Source organism: Sinocyclocheilus grahami, unplaced genomic scaffold (genome assembly GCF_001515645.1).
Source record: "Sinocyclocheilus grahami isolate Dianchi unplaced genomic scaffold, SAMN03320097.WGS_v1.1 scaffold1688.1, whole genome shotgun sequence".
In the NCBI taxonomy this organism is placed as follows: domain Eukaryota; kingdom Metazoa; phylum Chordata; class Actinopteri; order Cypriniformes; family Cyprinidae; genus Sinocyclocheilus; species Sinocyclocheilus grahami.
The window spans coordinates 3,829-28,459 of NW_015506867.1; the positions used below are offsets into that span (position 1 = coordinate 3,829).

General features: G+C 37.0%; 2 protein-coding genes across 3 annotated transcripts in view; both read left to right on the top strand.

Annotated features, from left to right (window-relative positions):
* Positions 1–816: 816 nt before the first annotated feature.
* Positions 817–14,900, top strand: LOC107572061 (ubiquitin-conjugating enzyme E2 variant 1). The gene is made up of 4 exons (XM_016258459.1): positions 817–912; positions 4,311–4,459; positions 6,945–7,070; positions 14,443–14,900. The coding sequence occupies exons 1-4, from the start codon at positions 843–845 to the stop codon at positions 14,587–14,589; spliced, it is 492 nt and encodes a 163-aa protein (XP_016113945.1). The 5' UTR covers positions 817–842; the 3' UTR covers positions 14,590–14,900.
* Positions 14,901–16,969: 2,069 nt separating this feature from the next.
* LOC107572060 (casein kinase II subunit alpha-like) overlaps positions 16,970–24,631 on the top strand; it is an 11,428-nt gene continuing 3,766 nt past the window's right edge. The window contains exons 1-9 of one of the 2 annotated variants that reach the window (XM_016258457.1): positions 16,970–17,269; positions 18,979–19,193; positions 21,335–21,446; positions 22,004–22,105; positions 22,244–22,294; positions 22,381–22,440; positions 22,828–22,911; positions 23,160–23,270; positions 23,498–23,599. In XM_016258457.1, the coding sequence (XP_016113943.1) occupies positions 19,093–19,193; positions 21,335–21,446; positions 22,004–22,105; positions 22,244–22,294; positions 22,381–22,440; positions 22,828–22,911; positions 23,160–23,270; positions 23,498–23,599 (723 nt within the window). In that variant the 5' untranslated portion in view covers positions 16,970–17,269; positions 18,979–19,092. The remainder of the gene's footprint in view (positions 17,270–18,978; positions 19,194–21,334; positions 21,447–22,003; positions 22,106–22,243; positions 22,295–22,380; positions 22,441–22,827; positions 22,912–23,159; positions 23,271–23,497; positions 23,600–24,631) is intronic. The other variant, XM_016258458.1, reaches the window with a different exon arrangement.

The window sequence follows — 24,631 nt, forward strand, 5'->3', positions numbered from 1 at the left end:
CTTTGACCCTCGTGATTGACCCATTTACTTTTTACTGCACTTTTTGTATGTGCTTTTGCTAAGCTGACATATTTGCATGCATTAACATCAAACAAAACAACAACGACTAGGCCTACAGTCATATAATGATCAAATATATTCGCAATTTTAGACCAGTAATGCAGATTTCAAAATAATCAAAAACTGACTCTGAGTCTTTAGCCATCTTCAAGAAACAGCTAAGACACATCTCTTCCATCTACACTTGACACTCTAATAATAGCACTCTATATTCTATTTCTATTCTATTCTACTTGTTTTCTTTTTACTTATTAAAAAACTTGACCCTCTAGAACTAATACTCTCGATTCTATCTCTATCTCCTTTTTTTCTTTATTACAAAAATGACCCGCTAAAACTAGTATTCCCTGTTCTTTTTCTATTCTGTTTCTTTTTCGATTTTCTTTCCTATAACGTTGCTTTGTTCTATTTATGTATTTATTCTACACTATAGCCTCCTGCTTTAAAAAAAAAAAAAAAGAAAAAAAAGTAAAATCTTATTAAATTGAATAATTCTTTTCATACAACCTCTTCTCTTACGCGGCACTTTTCTTCTTTTTTTTTTTTACTCTTGACTTTCAAATACTCTACCAAATAATAAATAGCCTAAATAAAATAAAAATAATATGAACATGAAAAGCAAAATTACACACACATCAGCAATTAATGTATGATGACATTTACTACATGTACTGAAGAACATGAACTAACTTTACCACAGATTCAGGAGTATATAAAGAGTAATAAAGGCACTGGAGTGAACTTCAGTGTCCAGGTTCTCTGATTATTAACATGCATAATTCATGAGGCGGTTGTTCACTGTTGGCGCGTCCCCGCTGCTGAGCAACAAGATGGCGGCCGCCGCCGGATCAGGTAAATTTATAAAAAACTGCCTTTGTATTAGATCGTTTCTGTCTTTCGTATCCAAAATGAGTGTTATGAAATGTTAAAACGCGGAAGAGGTATACTTTCATTGAAGTATTCGCTCGTGTTGCTGTGTTTAGAGTCTCAGTATGCGTGTGGGTGTGTTTGCACAGCATTAGCTTGTCAAATCAGTGACATTTCTCGCGTTTAATGTCGATGGTGCTTATGTTTGAGTCTGTCTTAAATAGTTTAAGATCCATATACATCGCTCCTAATGTGTATGGATTAAAGTACAACGGTGTTTTAATATAATCTGACTATTCCGTTGGTTAGCCATGTAGCTTATTCAACTGCAGCGTCACGATAGAGAAACAACACAATACGCTGGCCGTGTCTCAGAACCGTGTGGCTGGCTAGCTAGACTGCAGCACAGGCGCGTTCCGTGCCAGTGAACTTCGTTAATGTTTTAAACGTGCTTTCTTTGTTGGCAGTTCGTGAGGATTTAAGAATATGTTTGCCAAGATGCCGTATAGGTAGGCAGCTCGCAAATTTAAGACACGACCATTGACTTTAGTGATGTTAAAAACCCTAACATTTCATAATGTCTTCCGTTTACACGCAATAACTAACATTAAAAATGTCAGTTCCTTTGCGGACCTCTTGTTGAAAATGTAAAGTACATTTAGTCTTACTGTTTTATCATTTATTCATTTCCATTCCTTAACTAAAGCCCACTTCTGTTGAAATATATTAAAGGGGTCATATGATGCTTTTTTTTAAAGATCATTATTTTGTGTAGCAGAATATGTTGACATGCTTTAATGTTCAAAAACACATTATTTTTCAAATACTGTACATTATTGTAGGTCCTCTCTCAAACGCTTCGTTTTCTACAAAGTCCCTCCTTCCGACAAGCGCAGTCTGCTCTGATTGGCCAGCTGACCCAGTGCATTGTGATTGGCCGAACACCGCAAGCACCCGTCGGAAATGTAACGCCCCTTACCATAATCGCAAGCTTCAGCTTTCAAAATAAATGTAAAGACAGAACCAGAAAGGGGAACAGAGTCGCATGACAGACACAGTGATGAAGCTGGTATGTGTTTGCAGTACACAAGCCACGGTTAAGACAGCTGACTCCACTGTGATCTCTCTCTCTCGCTCTCTCTCTCTTTCTCGCACGCACGCATGCACACACACCTCTCTCTCTCTCTCTCTCTCTCTCTCTCTCTCGCGCTCGTGCGTGTGCACACACACGATGCTCAAAACTCCGCATTTGAACAGTCAATAGCAAATACTTGAACTAATAACAAAACAGTAGCTGATTCAGAAGCGCCAGATTGTCATAGCAAAGTCAGAATGACCTCCTCTCCTAGGTTCACGAAATGGTCGTCCATAAAATGCATTGCTGTTCTGTTGTAAGTCATCTTAAAGATTCCTAAATGCATCTACTTTTGGAAGGCCAAATAAAGTGCTTTTGCTTTCGCACTGAAACACAGCATCTCCCTGACATGCTGCTTCAACACTAACTCTGGTTACTGAAACCACACCTTCTTTCTCTGCGTGCACATTTGGGCGGCATTATGCAAATATTTCCACATAGTGAGGTAGATATGTGGGGGCGTGTTAGAACGAGCCGTTTTAGGGGGGCGTGGCAGAGTCTTAACTTTGATAAAGAATATCTCTTTGGTTTTGAGACTTTAGTCTTTGAAACTTCAGGGATCTTATCTATTCACAATCAGCTTGTAACACTCCAAAGAGAAAGGAAAACTTGAAATCGCATCATATGACCCCTTTAAAAAACAAAACATGACTTTTCCACATTGTATGCACGTGCTTGTTATTGTTAATTTACCCTTTTTGGTAAATTTCATTTTCATATCATTTTCTCTTGTGTTATGCAGGAAGTAAAAATGCCATTCATTTTCTTCATTCATAGTGGATGTGATTTTCAATGATAATTTATAAACCTTTAAAACATACCAGCTGTGAGCTACAAGGTTGTTAATTGATGCTATATGTTTGTTGAAGCCATTAGTCTGCATTTTTAAATAACTATGTTTAACAGTGGTATTTCCTGTGAAAAACAATGTGATTCTGCAAAGAAATCTCCACCAGTCTCTTATTGATCCAGTCTTTTAATCGCTACAAGTAAATTGCACCAAAATGTATATGAAGCTAATGACATAATAGATTCAGTCTCCTCGTGCTATTTAAATATTATTTGTGTGTGTATATTTTGCAATAAATGTAACATATATTGTTTCTATATACAGTAGGGATGGGCGATATCTTATCGTTTGCGATATACCGGTAAAAATTCTCCACACGATAAGAATTCGTCTTCCCCGCGATGATAACGATAAAGTCTAGTTGTTGACATATTTCTGTGTGCGACTGTGTGGAGTGACGTGAAGGAAGGCGGACGTGAAATTGAGCAGCTCCTTCTACAATCTGGAACAGGTTTGGATAGGGCTGTACAGTGCGACAAAAATCGGTCTGAGCCTTGAGTAAATGTACTACAGCAGCACGTGTGCAACAGTTTTACATGTGTACGAGTCGTTTACAGACCTGTTGTCCAACAAAGATATTTTAATTTATTGACATGATTTTTCTCCATATTAACTTCATAACAGTTGAGTGTTTGAAATAACTTATTTTTGTGATCAGACGTGGTTTCGTATCACAGAATAAGGCAGAAATCATACGATTTTATAGCATTATATACAGTGATAAAGGCTATGTCGATTAGCATTGCATTATAAATATACTTTATCCTTATAAAAAATACCCAAGATTGCTTGAAGAACACAGATACCATATATTTTGTGCAATCGCATGTTTATTGTCTTCAGGTTTCCTCAGTTAAAATTTCTCTGTCTGCGTTTTATTCCGCTACAGCGATCACTGGATACTTCTTCCTGGAGTATTACTTCTGTGATGCATATGTGGAGTTTCTGCACAAGGGCGCCCTCCGGCTTCCAGTATGAATTAAACAGTCATTACATTACATGTGTAATGCTCACAACACCCTATTTTGGGTAAAAATAGGAAAGAAAATACTTTCCTCTAAAGAAACAGGATTCCCTAAATTATCGTCATTGATATCGTTATCGCAATAAATATCAGAAATTATCATGATACATTTTTAAGCCCATATCGCCCATCCCTAATCAACATCTTTAAATCAACAGTTTTATAAATATGCATTGTTTTTTATTTGATAGTCATTTACAAGTCTTGTACCTTTTGTCTTTTCGTCCAGTTTTTAAATATTTAGGCCTAGTGCTTGAAATCAAAGCATTTTTCACAGTTGTCTTTCTCCCCCTTTCTCCTGCTAGAGAACTGTTTCCCCACTCTGTGGTGTCGATTTTGAGCATTATTCCAGCAGCAAATGTTTGTTTTCACAGGCGTGAAAGTCCCCCGTAACTTCCGGCTGCTGGAGGAGCTTGAGGAGGGTCAAAAGGGTGTTGGAGATGGCACCGTGAGCTGGGGTTTGGAAGACGATGAAGACATGACCCTCACACGCTGGAGAGGAATGATCATCGGACCCCCTAGGGTCAGTTCAACTGGCCTACTTGGCTCTATTGAATTAATATGTTAAGATACATATTCTTGTGCATGAGTAAAACTATAATTTTTTTCCCACATGTTCCTACTCGGAAAGTCTGTTTATTCCGTTAGAAACACTCTGCATGTTTCTGAAAAGAACCAAATCCCAATAACAATATCGGAGTGTCTATTTACACTAAGTGCAAATAGCCCGCCTTGTTGGCAGAGGCTATTTACACTAACTCCGCCCACCAACGTCTGATTGGAATAGTCAACACTGAAAAAAGTTGCTCATTAAATATCAGTTTTAGTGGCGTAGATGGTAAGGCGCGTACTTTTTGATGCGATCGACCCGAGTTCGAACCCACCTTTTGCCGAACTATTTTTCTCCCTTTGCAATGCGATCTCATATCACATCGGAAAGGCATTTATTTTCAATAAAAATGAAGGAAATAATCAAAAAGTTGAAAATAAAGTATCGGGTAGGGTTAGGGTAGGTGTAGGGAGGTCTTTATTGTCCCAATAAGGTGGCATCTATTTAATAATTTAAATTTAAATTATAATTTACACTCAATACATGATTATTGCGTACTGTTTTATAATGTCCTACAATACTGAGGTGCAGATAATTGCTACTATTTGCAATAAGTATAAATAGAAGAAAATCTTGCTGTTTTAACATGGTGTAAATAGAATCTATAGCTATTTGCACTTAGTGTAAATAGTATCTATCACTGAGAAAATATGCTATTGCACTAAGTTAGCACGATTACAACTGTTTACTGAACTGTTTTATAAAATCAATATCACATGAATTTAATTGTATCCTGTAGGGCTATATTAGAACATCTTTCGAAAAGAGTAGAGGTGTGACCTCGGCATCCTGGCCAAATTTGCCCATTGGCCTCTGACCATCATGGCCTCCTAACAATCCCCACATCTGCTGATTGGCTTCATCACTCTGTCTCCTCTCCACCAGTAAGCTGGTGTGTGTTCTGGCGCACTATGGCTGCCGTCGCATCATCCAGGTGGATGCTGCACACTGGTGCTGGATGAGGAGATCCCCCTCACAATGTAGAGCACTTTGAGTGCCTAGAAAAGCACTATATAAATGTAATTAATTTATCATTTAGAAATAATTAGCCATTTCTCTGTTTGAACACTGTTTAAAAGTGTGTGTGCCTCCTTTAAGACTTTAATTTATATCCTTGCTGCTGTGATTGGCTTACATCTTTGCATGTTTATCACTGAACCATATTTGGTAACACTTTAGGATAGGGACCAACTTTCTCTATTAACTAGGTACTTATTAGCGTGCCTGTTATTAACATGGGCTTATTATTAGTGCTTATAAAGCACATATTCTGCATGAGCATATTCTACATCCCTAATCCTACCCAATTTTTTCTAGTCAACAAGTAGTCGACTAATCACATGTTTATATTAATTTAATTGATTAAATATTTACTGGGGGGGTAGGCAACTAAACCATAATGAGGTTTTAATATATAGCCTGTTCCACACTCAAGCGCACACATAAAGCTTGCCACAAAGCACCAGCAGACGTAACGAGTTGTTGAGAAAAATAGCAAGGAGATATTTTATTTATTTATTAATAGACTAGTGGTTTCTGAGTCAGTGTCCACTGCAAAGATGAAGTTAGTCTCCGCAGTACAGTGACGCGAAAGAAATTCACCTCTTATACGGATTACATAATCCGAGAGTATTTTTCACCCTATATTATATATTACTGTATAATTACTTTTTAGAAAGTGTAGATAGGGGCGTGGACTACATAGAGAGAACTTTTTTTTTTCTTCTTTCATTTAACTAATTTAAATTGTTCATAGAATCGTTATGGGACTGGAATCATGAAATTCCTTACGATGCATCCAGCACTTATCAATTTAAATAAAAGCTCGAGTTCTTTGAGGAATTGTGTAGAAATCTACATTTGAACCGCTTATTAAAGCCCAAATATGTGTTTCCTTCTAGTGTTCATGAACCACTCTAGAACATGTTTTTTTTTTTTTTTTAGGGGCATTATAATTCTGGTGGAATTAATGCACTTAATCTGCAGGGTTTCAAATTCCTTGGCAGTTGTATATTCATGTAGACTAATCAGGGCATATGTTTAACAGTTGTTGTTGTTATTATGAGCTGTAAATGTTACATGGCCAAACCTGGCATCTACATTGTTCAACATTAATTTTAAAAGAATAGCAGGATCCAATGTTGTTGGAATCACTAGCAGAACGATTTTTCCAAGCTGATGGACATTAAAAACATTGACAGGCAATCCATCCTGCTTTAAAGAAGCTTTAAAGCGTCAAATGACAAAACTGTAGCAACAGAACAATATCATGCATTGGTGTGGATGCTGTTATAGTCGTTGGTATAGTTATCAGTCTTGGTTTGAACAGGTCAGTTGTGGTATTGTTTAAGAATTGTACTTTTTATAATGTTTTTTTTTGTTATTTTTTTTCATGAAGACCATCTATGAGAACAGGATGTACAGCCTAAGAGTAGAATGTGGACCAAGATATCCAGAAACGCCTCCTTTTGTTCGTTTTGTGACAAAGATCAACTTGAATGGAGTGCATAACTCAAATGGTGTGGTAAGTTCAACTGAGTACTGACTATTCAAGTTCTTCCTCATCTGCTGCTTTTATCATATGCATTTTATGTCTCATTAGGACCTTCACAATTCCTTTGTTTACCACATTGTCTGTCTACACTTTGATGGAATGAATTCTGAATTGCTAATGAACTGAAATTGCCTGAAATGTTCACAACCTGAAAAGACAACCCAAATATTTCTGTTTAATATGAATGAAGAGTTTTGTTTAGTTTTTTTTTCCCACCTTTTCACAACTAAGTAATGCCAGAGAAACTTTATAAAATGTTGTCAGTTCCATTTTGCAGATAAACTTTATAAAATGTTGTTAGTTTAATTTTCCTGTTGAGTTGGAAGAATATACCACCAATTACTCGACTCAACTAGGAATGCAGTAGACCAGATAAAGGTTATTTTGCAGGGACCAGTCTTTTATCATATTACATTTTAACATTGCACTTGTTTCAGATTACATTTCATACTGCAGTAATTCAAATATACACATCACATTTATACAAGTTTTCAGTCGCGTTCCTGCTAAGTGTGAGTGTTTCTTCCCATTCACGTCTCACTCTGGTGCCATAGCCTGCTTTTTCACACAAGTCGTCTGATCTCATCTTGTTGCATTTGAGACAGCAGGCAAAAGGAGTGTTTTCTAGTGTTGGGTCGTTCTTGAACGATTCGTTCATTTTGAATGATTAGTTCATCTCTCGAGTCTTCGGGGTTTTCTGAGTCGTTCGTTCATCACGTGACAGCCCCATAAGCTCAAACCCGAAGACTTGTCAGATAAGAGGTGAGTTGAGCTAATCATAGACTGAAGACCCAGGTAAACAATGAATTAATCTTTTCTGTTTCTTATAGCAGTATTGTAATGTTTGTAGTGTGATCAACGTTTGCATAAGTTGTAGATGTATTAGGGAAGTGACACGTAACATTTTAATTATATTTTGCTAAAATGAACGAAATGACTCGAAAAAAGATTTGTTCATTTTGCTGAATGAGACTCAAAGGTCCGAGTCGGTAAAATGATCCGAACTTCCCATCACTAGTGTTTTCCCTGTGCTGTCACATACATTGAGAATGTCTAACCTCTTCCTGTGCAAACACCAGTATCTTCCCACCCGCATTCAGCAATTAAAACTTGTCTGGAGCCACATTTAGCTATGTCAGGAATGCAGACCTCTGGCCCAGGCAGTTCAACTCTGGTCTGGAAGGCCACTGATTAGCTCCAACCCTAATCAAACTCAACTAACCAATCTTATCAAGGTCTTAAAGGGATCATATGACATTGCTAAAAAGAACATTATTTTGTGTATTTGGTGTAATGCAATGTGTTTATGCTACCATACTGTGATGCCTTGTCCTCCCGGTACAACGAGACAAAATCAGTAAAACCCATTATAAACGAGGCATTTGTTGCATCCAGTGGGGACATAATTACTGATTATAATGACTTGTACTGTCTTTTTATGCGTTGCATTGCGTATCGCGCTGCGTAAACATAAAAGCATGTCTGCATTTGTGATCAGAGAAACGACAAACAAGCGCTACTCTACACTGAACTCGCGTTTGAGTCAGTGACAAATCCTTTAAATATGAAAGCATACTTACTGGCTGAGAGTCAGCATTAACAGTCCTCGTCCTCCATAAAATGCGCTGCACACATCTGAATATTTGGGTTGAAGTGTTCTGGAACAGTGTTGTAAATACAACTTAACCACTGATTTCTAGTTGTGTCCTCTTTTGGAAGGCCAAACAAAGTAGTTTCACTTTCACAACGAAGCACACAGCGCCTTCACGGCATGGAGGCAGCAACAATACTACAGCAAGAATCAAAGTTACTCCTTCTTTCTTTGCGTGAACATTTGGGCGGGGTTATGCAAATCTTCCCACATCGGGATGTAGACGTGGGGGCGTGTTAGAACGAGCCGTTTTAGGTAGGCGTGGTTGACTCTTAACTTTTATAAAGAATATCTCTTTGGATTTGAGACCTTAGTCTTTGCAGCTTTACAGATCTTCTTTATGCACCAAGAGCTTGTAACACTTCAAAGAGAAAGGAAAAATTGAAGTCGCATCATATGACCCCTTTAATTACAGGCAAGTGTGTTTTAAGGTTTGAGCTAAAGCTCTGCAGTCAGCTTACAGTACTTCTGGGAAACGCAGCCCTGAGATGTGAAGTAACATTTGGTAGTTTTTAAGTAAATTCTCTAAATATTGTATTGAAGATTCACTTTCCAATTTGCTACCTTGTCACAATTTGGTGAACCAAGTAGCCAGGTCATTTATGTATGCTGGTAATAAATCTTTCTTTTTAAAGTGAGGTAGGGATGCACGATATTATCGGACCGATATCGGAATCAGCCAATAATGGCTTTAAATGTACATATCGGCATCGGCCCGATATGAAAAATTATGCCGATATGTCTTGCCGATAGGAGGAATACATTAACTCACATGTGCTCAGGGTGTGCTAGCGATTAGATCAGGTCAGCAGTGGCGCTCAATCTTGAAGCAAAGTTTTGCCTGAATGATGATTAGATTCATGGTTTTGGATCGCTGCATGTAAACTGAGAATGCATGTACAGAATGACTGTTCGGTGTGTGATAGAGTAAACAGTAATAGCACTGCAGCAGCAGCTTCCCCCAGGTCCTAATGCCTGCTCTGTAAGTTATAATTCCGTAGGGGGCGCTGTTGGCCTACTTGTAATAAAATTTAAGTAAAATACACATAACATTTAGACTGTTTCTGATTAAATAAAGCAGTAATTGATGTCATAATATCATGAGTATGGTTTGATTTAAAGGTCAGAAGCTATAGCTTACATAAATTTTTAAAAAATCACAAACATGACACTTGTAAATTAAATTTTATATATATTGATTTATTCATTAATGTGTAATAGGTTATATTTTTTAAACCAATTATGAGCTCTAAAAGACTTTATGAATTTTTACAGCTCTTTTGCTTTAGACCATCTACAAATATTAAATCTTAAAATAAAATGCTAAGGTTACCACTGCATCTTTCTGAAAAGCAATGCAGTAATTGATATATAGTTTATTTATAGTTATTTTCAAAGCTTCAATGTACTGTCATTATAAAAGAACTTCATTATTGTTTATTTAATTCTAACAAATAAGTTCTTGTTAAAAACTAACCAAAAGTAAAAAATAATTTGCTTATAATTTCCACACAGGAGAGACTTGGTGTTTCCGAACAAAAGGAAATATATCGGCATCGGCCAAAATGAGTTGAAAAATATCGGCATATCGGTGTTCCCGATTTTATAGATTAATTTGAATTTATTGTTTTGCTACGATTTTATTTTTTAGAAATCGAGGAATCGCGATTTTGAATAGAAATATTACCAAATGTTAGAATTAGACACTTTGACAATATGACGGGGATAACGGTAAAGGGAAAAGAATTTCGGCGCGAGCGATTAACCGCTCGCGGACTCTTAACTTTTATAAAGAATATCTCTTTGGATTTGAGACCTTAGTCTTTGCAGCTTTACAGATCTTCTTTATGCACCAAGAGCTTGTAACACTTCAAAGAGAAAGGAAAAATTGAAGTCGCATCATATGACCCCTTTAATTACAGGCAAGTGTGTTTTAAGGTTTGAGCTAAAGCTCTGCAGTCAGCTTACAGTACTTCTGGGAAACGCAGCCCTGAGATGTGAAGTAACATTTGGTAGTTTTTAAGTAAATTCTCTAAATATTGTATTGAAGATTCACTTTCCAATTTGCTACCTTGTCACAATTTGGTGAACCAAGTAGCCAGGTCATTTATGTATGCTGGTAATAAATCTTTCTTTTTAAAGTGAGGTAGGGATGCACGATATTATCGGACCGATATCGGAATCAGCCAATAATGGCTTTAAATGTACATATCGGCATCGGCCCGATATGAAAAATTATGCCGATATGTCTTGCCGATAGGAGGAATACATTAACTCACATGTGCTCAGGGTGTGCTAGCGATTAGATCAGGTCAGCAGTGGCGCTCAATCTTGAAGCAAAGTTTTGCCTGAATGATTCATGGTTTCATGGTTTTGGATCGCTGCATGTAAACTGAGAATGCATGTACAGAATGACTGTTCGGTGTGTGATAGAGAATAGCACTGTAGCACTGCAGCAGCAGCTTCCCCCAGGTCCTAATGCCTGCTCTGTAAGTTATAATTCCGTAGGGGGCGCTGTTGGCCTACTTGTAATAAAATTTAAGTAAAATACACATAACATTTAGACTGTTTCTGATTAAATAAAGCAGTAATTGATGTCATAATATCATGAGTATGGTTTGATTTAAAGGTCAGAAGCTATAGCTTACATAAATTTTTAAAAAATCACAAACATGACACTTGTAAATTAAATTTTATATATATTGATTTATTCATTAATGTGTAATAGGTTATATTTTTTAAACCAATTATGAGCTCTAAAAGACTTTATGAATTTTTACAGCTCTTTTGCTTTAGACCATCTACAAATATTAAATCTTAAAATAAAATGCTAAGGTTACCACTGCATCTTTCTGAAAAGCAATGCAGTAATTGATATATAGTTTATTTATAGTTATTTTCAAAGCTTCAATGTACTGTCATTATAAAAGAACTTCATTATTGTTTATTTAATTCTAACAAATAAGTTCTTGTTAAAAACTAACCAAAAGTAAAAAATAATTTGCTTATAATTTCCACACAGGAGAGACTTGGTGTTTCCGAACAAAAGGAAATATATCGGCATCGGCCAAAATGAGTTGAAAAATATCGGCATATCGGTGTTCCCGATTTTATAGATTAATTTGAATTTATTGTTTTGCTACGATTTTATTTTTTAGAAATCGAGGAATCGCGATTTTGAATAGAAATATTACCAAATGTTAGAATTAGACACTTTGACAATATGACGGGGATAACGGTAAAGGGAAAAGAATTTCGGCGCGAGCGATTAACCGCTCGCGTGTGACGCGCTCTGTGAAGGACCGTACATTTAGCACTAGGCGTCATTCACACAGAATGCGCTTTCATTTTGACAAAGATGTGGCGCGGGCAGTGGAATAGGTAAAACATGCAAGAAGATAGGAGTGAACTTTTAACTTGAACGCCGTGTTTTTAGAATGGCGTTTCATGCGTGAGACACTGCAAGAGACGCGAGCGCAACAGTCAAACACATCCATGTTTACACAGAAAAAACTATGGAAAAGCAGCACAATCGTTAATAGAAGTCTACTGGTGTTATACCTTCAGTCATTTTGAATTTGAATTACCTTGAGATTTTCCTTGAAATTTTCCTCGTATTATTTCTGAACACATAATATGTATAAGACAAGTTTGTACAATATGTAGTTGTAGTTTTTGCATCTTTTCTGTGATTTTTTTATTTTTATTTATTTTTATTTTTTTTTTTACATTTTTTAACCATGTTGACAACTTCATGTGTGCTGCACTTGAAATAGAATTTTCTTTAACTAGAGGGTTAATAAAGAAAAGGTAACTTGAATCATGTTGTAGTTACATTTTCAAGTTGACTAGTTAAAAATCTTAAAAAATCGAGAATGGAGCAAACATTCTGGAAAAATCGAGATTTTTAACAGCCCTAGCATATCCACCCTAGCATCGGCAAAAATCCAATATCGTGCATCCCTAAAGTGAGGTGATTTGATTTATGGTTCTGGTATTAGATACAGCCATTAAAGTTATAAAATGCACGATATATTGATAGATATGATGTGAAACGTCTGATCGCATATCACTGCAGCAACTATAGAGGACAACCAATATTAACTTTTGCTTAATGTACTTATTACTAATGTGAGAGACTTGTTTCAAGCACAAAGATGTCATTTCTAGAAGGCCTTTTAATTACTCACCCTCATGCTGTTCCACACCCCTAAGACCTTTGTTCATCTTCAGAACACAAATTAAGATATTTTTGATCAAATCCGATGGCCTCCATTGACGGCAACGCCACCCAAACTCTCAAGATCCATAAAGGTACTAAAAACGTCGTTAAAACAGTCGGCGTGACTACAGTGGTTCTACAACAATTTTATGAAGCGACGGGAATACCTTTTGTGCGCAAAAACAAAACAAAAATAACGACTTTATTCAACTACCTCTTCTCTTCTGTGTCATTCTCATACGTTGTTTACGTCCAGCGCTTCCAGGTTCTACGTCAGAATGCTGGCTCATTATTGGATGGCTCTTGCATCAGCATCACACGCATGAGTGCGGCTTTGGCCAATAATGAGCCGGCGTTCGGACGTGGAGCACGGAAACCTTCACTGTGCTTACTGCGTTAACCACGTAAGGATAATAACAGGGAAGAGAAGAGATTGCTGAATAAAGTTATTATTTTTGTTTTGTTTTTGCGCACAAAAGGTATTCTCGTCGCCTCATAAAATTAATGTAGAACCACTGTAGTCACGTCGACTTTTTTAATGACGTCTTTAGTACCTTTATAGATCTTGAGTTTGGGTGGCATTGCTGTCAATGGAGGCCTCTCTGAATCATCGGATTTGATCAAAAACATCTTAATTTGTGTTCTGAAGATGAACGAAGGTCTTAGGGGTGTGGAACAGCATGAGGGTGAGTAATTAATGACAGAATTTTCATTTTTGGCTGAACTATCCCTTTAATGGTTTGATTAAACGAAGTAGTCAATAAGGAAGTCTAATCGATTGATGATAATTTACTGCTGTTATGTTGTGAATGTACTCTGCTGTGTTTGTACGTAACCTTTGACCTTTGTGTATTCCAGCTTTGCTGTGTACCATTTTTATTTTCTCACATTTAGTCATTTTGCAGATGCTTTTATCCAAAGCGACTTACAATTGGGGAATACATAAAGCGATTCTTCTTAAAGAGGCAAACAGACACAGGAAGTGCTCGTAATATCAAGTTTTAGGTATTGTTCAAATAAGTACAAGCTAGAAAGGGAAGGAATAAATAAAGAGAAAGACAAAGTTTTTTTTTTTTTCCAAGTAGCGTCGAAAGAGATTAGTTTTCAGCTGTCGCTTGAAAAGACTTACAATTGGGGAATACATAAAGCGATTCTTCTTAAAGAGGCAAACAGACACAGGAAGTGCTCGTAATATCAAGTTTTAGGTATTGTTCAAATAAGTACAAGCTAGAAAGGGAAGGAATAAATAAAGTTTTTCCCAAGTAGCGTCGAAAGAGATTAGTTTTCAGCTGTCACTTGAAAATTGTCAGGGATTCAGCATTCAGGGATTCTCAAATTGAATGGACGTATAGGTCAGTTCTGTAGGACTCTTTTGAAAACCTCCAAATCCAACCGAATTCTCTGTCTTTTTTGTTGTTGTTATTATTACACTGTTTACTGTGTTGTCTGCATGTCTTCGGTTGACGCAGGTTGACATGCGAGCTGTATCCTCACTGGCCAAGTGGCAGAATTCGTACAGCATCCGTGTGGTTCTGCAGGAGCTGCGACGACTCATGATGTGCAAAGAGAACATGAAGCTGCCGCAGCCTCCCGAAGGACAGATCTACAGCAACTGAGCCCAGAGCTTCTCCGTCATCCTCTCTACCTTCATCCAGAAAACATTCACACACGCAAGGCTGAGCATTCCTTCTCCTCCTCCTCCTCCTCTTCTCTCCTCCTCCTCTCTGGACTCATGAGAATCCCTCTCTATTCCTGACCACTCCCCATGTGCTGCAGCAGCCAATGAGCAGTCCTGCTTCAGGAGCTCCCATTGGACAGAACCGATGGATGTAGTGGTGTGCACAGCAGAATACTGTACATCATTCTAATCTTTTTTTAAACGTTTATTTGTTATACATGCAAATTGTAAAAATAACAAATGATCTTATTGAGTGTAATTTGTGTGCCCTCATTTGAGAATAGTTCTGCAAGTGCAAATGAATTTGTGCCATCATGTAACATGCTGTGTGGTGGGAATATTAAGATTTTATCTTTTTTCCCATCTTTTTCTAGCCTTTGAGTCAACAGTCTTGACTGTTTAATCTATGGGTTGCGTCTTGAATGGTGTCTCATTACTTTCTTCAGGCTCTCTCAGCTTTAGGTCACTTCAGTTAGTTAAAAATTATAAATAAATGATACCATAAGCTCAATAATAGAAAATGTTTACAACAGCAAAGATGAAGTGTGCGATTTGTATTTTATGATGTATTCTATCCCATCTTAATATTCAGAGAAAACAATAAGACAGCTGTTTGAAGGTTGATGGCTCATTATTTTATTATTATTCTTTTTTTTCTTCTTTATTTTTTTTGGTGCTAGGGCTGCAGATTACACACAGTTTTAGCGTTATATTTTCCATTGAGCTGTTGAGAGCTTTGACACCATGGACACTTATTAATTTTGTGGTCAATACATTCTAGACAAATTAGATAAATTGTTAATTAAAATTTGTTGCTCTTTAGGTTTTATAAAATCAACAAGGTGATTACTGGTCAGTTATGCTGTGCTGGACAATCTGTAACAAAAACTGACAAACTTGCTGCATGTTGCTCCCACTTCAGTGAACAGTTGTGGGCAGTAAGTTGTCATAACCCTTGCAGGAACAGCAAGTCTTAATAATTAAAAAAGAAGGGGGGGAGGGTGTACTGCCTTAAATAAGCTATTTCACATAACAGATGTTTGAATATTGTACACAAGGATAAATAACTGAATCGAGTCTCACAACTGTGTGAAAGACCTGATTTCAGTTATTTATAGTCATTGTTTGAAAGGTAACAAATATGCAGAAGATGCTGGAGAAACAATGAAAATGGGACCAGGAGGACGTTCCTGAAGAACAATGGCCAGTATAACTGCTCCGGGTAATCAGGGGTCTCGAGAACAATCACAAAACATACAAGCACTGATCATTCAGCTAACAACGGTATCAAAGGTATGTCCACTTTTTAACTACTTCATTGTTTCAAATCTGTTATTATTTTGTCTTGTGGACTCGATATCTGTTGTGAAATAGCTTATTTGTGATGGTATGAAATAATTTAATTTGTATCAGAAACTATTAGAAACATTTGGCAGGTTCCGCAAGGGGTGTATAAACTTACAACCACAACTGTCTACAACACCTTACAAAAATAATCACAAGTGAACTCAGTTTTCAGATTTTACTCAATGTTGAAAGAGTTCAAACAAAAGTTTGTTTCTTCATCGGAACAGATTTGGAGAAATTGAGCTCACTCACTCTGCAGTGAATGGGTGCCGTCAGACTGATGGTCTGGATGATAAAAACCACAGAAATCCACACAAACTCCAGTCCATCAATTAATGACTTGTGAAGAGAAAAGTTGCACGTTTGTAAGAAACGAATGCATCGAGACATTTTGAACTTTTCTTCTGACTTAATATGAGTCCTCTATCCATAATATTGTTTTCTCCAGCAAAAAAAAAAGTAATCTCATCTGGATCAGTGGAGGAAGTGTTACTGTGGATTATTGTGATGTTTTTATCAGCTGTTTGGACTCTCATTCTGACGGCACCCATTCACTGAAGCGGATTCTTCGGTGAGCAAGCGCTGTAATGCTACATTTCTCCAAATCTGATGAAGAAACTAACTCATCTACATCTTTGATGAGAACATTTTCAGCAAATTTTCATTTTTGGGTGACATTCATTGGATCACTTGATGCACTAAATAGGTGACCACGTGCACAGAATTAAAATTGTGAAAACTCGAGGCTAAAAAAGTTGCAGGCACACACACACATAAATGAATTCTGGTTTATTGAGCCACATTTCTTCTCATATATATATATATATATATATGTACAGTTTGTGTATATGTATATATATATATATATATATATATATATGTGTCAAAATGTGCCAAGAAACGTATTGATCTTTGGTGCAATATGGCTTTGACATACAAATGCAATGACGTTTCTGCCATGTCTATAAGAAATTAATCACTTAAATCATTTATGAATTTGCTAGATACGTTTATCTAAAGAGATTTACATTGCATTCAGCATATACATGCTGTATCCCCTGGAATCGAACCATTTGTGCTTGTTTGAAGAAAAAAAATGTTAGTCAGCATATGCATGCCTATCTGATGTTTGGCGCGTGCGCTCTCAAAGCCGTTCTCAAACAGCCATGTTGAGTCTGAGACAGAAATGACTCAATATCCCACTGAAATAAGGATAAATATCTCCACGACGGGCTGAATATTAGCGCGTCACAACGGCTGTCATCGAAAAGGTAAATGCGTCTCTGCATGCAGGGCCACTTGTGTAAAGCTGTAGTAAAGAAGACTGGTGTTGAGATGAGGAAGCCGGTACTGCTCGTGGGTTGTGTGGAGAAAGCTCATCCCATTTATTACACTGTGCTTTCAGGAGTGTGGGTTAGGTGTGATGGAGATCTTCAGAAGTGTGGGTTGCATCACTGCTGTTCTGTAACACATGATATGATCACTGAGTAGCTGATGATAGTAAATTCTGTAGTAGTTAGCAGCAGGTGCTGTGTGCTGAATAGCGGGCATCCTATCTTTTAACCAATAGATGGTGTATCTCTTACTTAGAAAAATGACTTCCAAGCAGGTTTAACATCTAATCACTTGCAGAATTGAATTATAATTAATATAGGCTAATTCAATTAAAATAATTTCATTATTTTCTGTCTATAGCTGCAAATATGTTGCATGAGTGGAAGTCATGTAAACGAAACGGATGAATAGAGCTTTTGATCTATTATACTGCAGTTATGCAGCATAAATAATATGAATGCAACTTTGGTTTTTGTGTACCCCTACTGTAATTGTATCTGACACTTTTAAATGTTAAATAGATGTCAAATGAATGTAAAATGTAAAATCAAAACAACTATCCCTGACTTAAACTTACATTGTTAGAATGTTCAGCGAACACTCGGTGCCATAATAGCCTGGAAAGCTGATGATGTCCTACATTTTTCCTCTTCCTTTTCTGAGAAAAAAAAAGTTTTTCTTTTGCTTTTTCAAGTACTGGTATTTTCTTGAGAAAATGCAAATTTCACTGCAGACTTTTTTTTAAATTAGGGATTGACATGTTCTTAAAAAACACTATTGTACTGTAGTTTTTATTTAGGATCTTCATTATACTGAAGCAAATACAGTAGAGAGCGTTCACCCAAAAAAACATGAACAGTTTGTCATCCTTCATTCATCCTCATGTCATTCCAAACATGTTTGACTTTCTTTCTTTGTGGAACAAACAAAAAGTACATGTGTAAAAATGTCTCAGTGGATTTTGTTCATATAATGGAAGTCAGTGGTAACCAAAAATTCTTAAAATTTTTTTCTTTGGTGTTCCCCAGAAGAATGAGGGTGTAAAGATAATTAAAGAATAAGTCAAGTCACCTTTATTTATATAGCACTTTTAACAATACATATTGTGTCAAAGCAACTGTCCAGCATTAATTAGGAAAATATTGTGTCAATAATGCAAAGTGACAATAGTAAACACTCAATTTTCAGTTAAAGTCAGTTCATCATTGAATTCAGCTCAGTTCAGTTTAAATAGTATCTGTGCAATCAAGTCAACGATATCGCTGGAAATGAAGTGTCCCCAACTAAGCAAGCCAGAGGCGACATGAACCAAAACTCCATCGGTGACAAGAATGGAGAAACCAGGCTCAGTCGGGGGGCCAGTTCTCCTCTGACCAGACGAAACCAGCAGTTCAATTCCAGGCTGCAGCAAAGTCACATTGTGCAGAGGACTCAACTGCACAATGTAAAACTAGATGTTTAACTTTACGTCAGGTTTCAAGTTTTTAGCTCAGACACAACCTAATGAATGCAAAGCTTCGCTGCAGATGTCACAAAGTTGGTGCAAAAGTTATTCACCACACACACATACAAATATAGCCTGCATGTGTGTGTAGTCCTCTTGACAAAGTCTCCGATTTTTCATTTTATTTACTTTTCCCCACAGCCATCCGGAGGCGCTTCCATCTTCTATGGCCCCTGTAGCCAGCTCTTTCTGCAAAACTGTTCTCATCCGATTTTTAATACGCAGTACAGTAAACACAGAGCTGAACTGTGTGTCATGTCAGGACCTGTGGTGAGTCGCGCCAGAGTCTACACTGAGGTCAACACACAACGGCCCAGAGAATACTGGGATTATGAATCGCATGTTATTGAGTGGGGGTATGTATAACTAAATATATCTATTTTATTATTATGTTATATACAGTATATGTATATCTTTTTTCTTTACATTTACTGTACATTTTGCTCAAGTAGTAACGCCTTTAAAGTGGCAAACACAATCAATTTGCATAGTTTTGTTACCTTTATGTTGTGTTTGTGTTACCTTTTTTTTCGCCCTTGAGGAAAAGCTCCAGGAATGTCACCGATTATCAGGGGCCCTGCGCACTTGTTTTGTTTTTCCTCTTCAGTTCATTGATGAAATGCTTCTGCAGTTCTCATTGTGCTCTTTTCACTGATGTGGTTGCCCTTCTGTAGCCATTTGCAGTTAAAGGGTTAGTTCACCCAGCCATCCTAGGCGTATATGACTTCCTTCTTTCGGATGAATCCAATCAGAGTTATATAAAAATTGTCTTTGATCTTCCAAGCTGTTTAATGGCAGTCAGTGGGTGTTGCAGTTCATCGGTCCATGTGCATCCATCCATAATAAAAAGTGCCTCACACGGCTCCGGAGGGTGAACAAAGGCCTCCTGTAGCGAATCGATGCGTTTTTGTAAGAAAAATATCCATATTCAAAACGTATTAATCACTTTAATCTAGCTTGTGCTCACTGTTGTACACAGAAGCAGTTCCGGGCTGATGACGCATGAGTTCAGCGCTGCGCATGCGCCGGTGAGTCTCGTGAAAACCAACGTTTGTTTACAGGAGCAAAGGAAGCAAAGTTTCCTTACTTTAGCAAAGGAAAACCAGTCTCCTCTTGGCTTATATCGAAATCCTCCGACATTCTTCTTTACAAATCCTCGTTTTGTACTTCTAATTAGTGACCGTTGTTTTGTTTTGATCTCCCCGCTGTGTTTCCGCGTTCGTCACTTCTGAGCGGCACATGCGCAAAGCTGAACTCATATGTCATCCGCCCGGAGCTGCTTCGTTTACAACAGTGTGAGCGCAAGCTAGATTCAAGTGATTATTACGTTTTGAATATTTTTCTTACAAAAACGCATCGATTCGCTACAGAAGGCCTTTGTTCACCCCCCGGAGCCGTGTGAGACACTTTTTTTATGGAAGGGAGTTTTTTATTTCACTTCTTTTGGACGGAAGCAATGCAACACCCGCTGAGTGAAATGATAGAGCTTGAAAGATCAAAGACAATTTTTAATATAACTCAGACTGGATTCGTCTGAAAGAAGAAAGTCATATGCACCTAGGATGCCTCGGGGGTGAGTAAAACACAGCCTAATTTTCATTTTTGGGTGAACTAACCCTTTAATGCTTTTAGAAGAGCTCTTTTGACTCCTTTGAATTTCGCTTGGCTGATCTCATGCTTTTTCAGTGAGATTGCTAGGACCCATTTTTTTCAATACTTAAGTCACTTTTTCAAAACTCCTCACATAGTGAGCACAACAGTAGTCTATATGGGCTAAACTGTGGATCATTTATCACTGCTTTGGCACAGAATACATTCAGTGACTACATTTTTCAAATGACATGAATTCTTTTCTCACTCAGACACAGCTGCCACTAAAACTCTATGAACCTACAGGCCAGTTTGCACAATTACATGCTCTTTTCAAAACTGTCAAACTTGAATTCAAACCATAATATAAAACTGAATAAGACAGCCAGTAATTTGCTACATTTGAGAAATACCATATTGAAAATCTAAAAAATCAAAACAATTAGATGAAGCTAAACACATAACACAGGTGTTAGTCTTTAATTACATATATACAGAAGGAGAACACTTAGGAATAATGTTGTACTGTAATTCAAGCATGGACCATCTGACAAATACTGCAGTGAATTCTAAACAGTAGACAGTGACACTCTTGTTTTTAAATACATTTTACAACAGAAAACATAATGCTACCTGTTTGTGATTTTAGGTCAGTGTTTTATGAGTGACAAAGTGAGAAGCTTTGCTAGTGTAATGGGGAAAAAATGAGTTGATTTGATACATGTATGAAGTGTTTTTGGTAGTTTTGTGCACTTTAAATGTGAAATTACTGTAACTGCTGTGCTAAGCTGAAAGCCGGTAAGGAGAACTGTGTGAAGAGTTTTAAAAAAGTGACATAAGTATTGAGATTGTAAAAGCTGTAAAATGACCTAAATGCTGACAAATACTTTTAACGTATATTTTCCAGCAATCAAGATGATTTTCAACTGGTCCGCAAGTTAGGCAGAGGAAAGTACAGCGAAGTGTTTGAAGCCATCAACATTACAAGCAATGAGAAAGTAGTGGTTAAAATACTAAAGGTAAGGCCAGTTCCTCCTGGTTCTGTAGTTAACAGATATGGGCAATGCAAGTATAAAAATTAAGGCATTTGAACCCATGTTTTTCTTATTTGTCAAATATTAATGTGGCAAGTTGGTGCCTTTTAAATAATATATTGTTGTTAACACAAATGGCTTCTCAATATAAAAAAAACATAGTAACACTTTATTTTAAGGTGTCCTTGTTACACGTTACATGTACTTACTATTATAATAACACTTAATTATGCATAATTACATGCAAGTAACCCTAAGCCAAACCCTAATTCTAACCATGTTGTTCATTAAAATTACTCAGTACTTAAGTGTATAATTAACAATGACACCGAGAAGTGTAACGAAAAACACAGCCAGAGGTGCCAAGAGGTGACACAGATGCACAAATAATCTACTCTTATTAATTTACTCTTTTAATTTTAATTGATTCTTTTTTCTTTTTTTTATGTAATCCTTTCTATTTTGAAAAATCACTGCAGCAGCATTTAAAAAGTTGTTACAGACCTAATACTTTGTGGATCATTAAGAACTGTCTTTTTTAGCCTGTGAAGAAGAAGAAGATAAAGCGTGAAATAAAGATTCTCGAGAACCTTCGCGGAGGTCCAAATATCATTACCCTCCTGGACATCGTCAAAGACCCAGTGGTCAGTATTCAGAACCCTTGCGGTTTCTGATATTTGTAATACAAAAATAACAATCAAATTATACTGTAAAAACAGATTTTAGCACTTAAGTGGATTGTATATCCGAATAATTTTTTTATTTTTTTTTACACATTGCAGTCCAGAACACCTGCCTTAGTTTTTGAACATGTGAACAACACAGACTTTAAGGTAAAAACCTGATTCTCAATCTCCGATAACCTCAAAAACAAAAACCTGTTATGGAATTAGTTCCAGCTTTGCTTTGTTTTCTTCAGCAACTGTATCAGACACTGACGGACTATGACATTCGCTTCTACATGTATGAGATTCTGAAGGTGAGATTGAAAACGCTTTTAAAAATAAATGTTCACCAGAGACTAGCTTATGTTTACAAATGATGGTTTCTAGGAATTTTGAAATGTCTATTTCCCATGAATTATATAAATAATTAAATGTTTGTTTGGCATTTTATTCTTACAGTTTAGTAAGAACGTTTTGGTTAAAGGTTGAATTCAACATTACAATTTGTGTAAAAATGAGAAAACTACTCATTTACCCCATATTATAATTAGCATTTTACATTTTGAAATATGCAGGAACTCAAACTCAGTCTAGGGCATTAGATATGTACATCAGATTAGAAGTTCTGTATTGTCGATCCTTTTGATTCCTGTGATAGCTTTAGAGGTTTTGATTTGATCTCATGTTTCGTATGTCTCTAGGCTTTGGATTTCTGTCACAGTATGGGTATTATGCACAGAGATGTCAAACCACACAACATCATGATTGATCATGCGCACAGAAAGGTAATCAGTCTATTCACATAAGAAACAACAACATTGATTTTTGAGATGAAAGTATGTTGGATAATAATGCTGCATAGTTCTAGGAAAGGAACATTTGTATGTTGGCATAAGACAGCCTTGGAGGTTGGAGGTTTAAAGTTTCATTAAGCCACTGACGTTTGCAGCATGCATACTTCTCATTAGCATTATGTATACAGATAGACAAACAGGCCGATGTCAAATGACTGTTGAATGCTGTCATGTTTCAGTTGCGTCTCATTGACTGGGGACTGGCTGAATTCTATCACCCAGGACAGGAGTACAACATCAGAGTCGCCTCTCGCTACTTTAAAGGACCAGAACTACTGATAGATTACCAGGCCAGACCTAACAGCTATTCATATACAGATGTCCAACTGAAAATAAATTTTTATCAAATGTAGCTTGAGTTGTTTTAACATTTTAGATTAAAATGTCTAGTCAGCCACTTGAAAAGTCTTTACACCTTTTAAAACTCTTTAGCTTTTGAGGTTTTACCTTATTGGCAAAACAAATCGCAAAAGCTTTTGGAAATCTGAAACAAATCACTTTTATTCTGTCATTCCAGATGTATGACTACAGTCTTGATATGTGGAGTCTTGGTTGTATGCTGGCCAGTATGATCTTTAGGAAGGAGCCATTCTTCCATGGACATGATAACTATGACCAGGTGAATATCATCAGGAATTTGATAAATGGATAGTTCAATGAACAGTTGTTTGATAACCAAAGGAATATTCTGTGCTTTTATAAATGCATACATGTACCCCCTAAACATTATCCCTATTTACTTTAACCATTTGTAATTGCCTCACTCTAACCTTGATGTTTGCTTTGAAAAATAATAATAAATAACAAAAAATTTAATTAGAGAACCAGAACTAAAGGCCCGTTAACACCAAGGACGATGACTATAACTGTAACGGGGCTGACAAGACGTGAGACGTGCGGATCCATATGCAAGCTTTATTAAAGCAGAGAGGAGGTCAGAAACACAGGCAGGGTCGAACGGTGGCAAACAGGTATATGGCAGGCAAGACACAAGAATAGTCCTAGGGCTAGCGTAGGTCAACGATTGGCGAACAGGATCACAAGAGCGAGACTAAAGGGATAACTCCAGGAAAACAGGCACAGATCAAAGATCGCGAAAACAAACAAGGCAAGACTAGGCTGGGCTAGGAAGCTAAAGAGGGCTCTGTAGAGTAGCTATCACTGGGGGCGATAAGCGCATACAATACTCGGCAGCCAGAACGGAGTGAGATTGAATGTTAAATAGTGAATGAGTGATATGAAACAGCTGTGTGCAATCAGTGCTGTGTGCAATCAGGGCTGTGTGCAATCAGTGCATGGGATATGTAGTCCGGGGTGATGTGCAACAGTGTGTAGTGCGAGAGTCAATGAAAATGGAAAGGGTGACCTCTGATGGCTAGCAGACGGAAGTTCATGGACCGGATACGTAACACTATCATACCATGTCCTTTTTCCAGGCCAAGTCTATTAGTCCTGACTTCCACCTTTGAGATTTAGAAATTAAGCAGTCTTTAAAAGCCATATCATATGTCATTATAATAGTGTATAACATGTAGACCTATAGACCTAAGAAACCCTATAAATATATATTTGAGACTATTGAGACTATTATTTTGTGTTATTTCATTTGTCAATGGGGGGGGGGGGTTGTGCCCTTTTTCAGTTTCAGCAC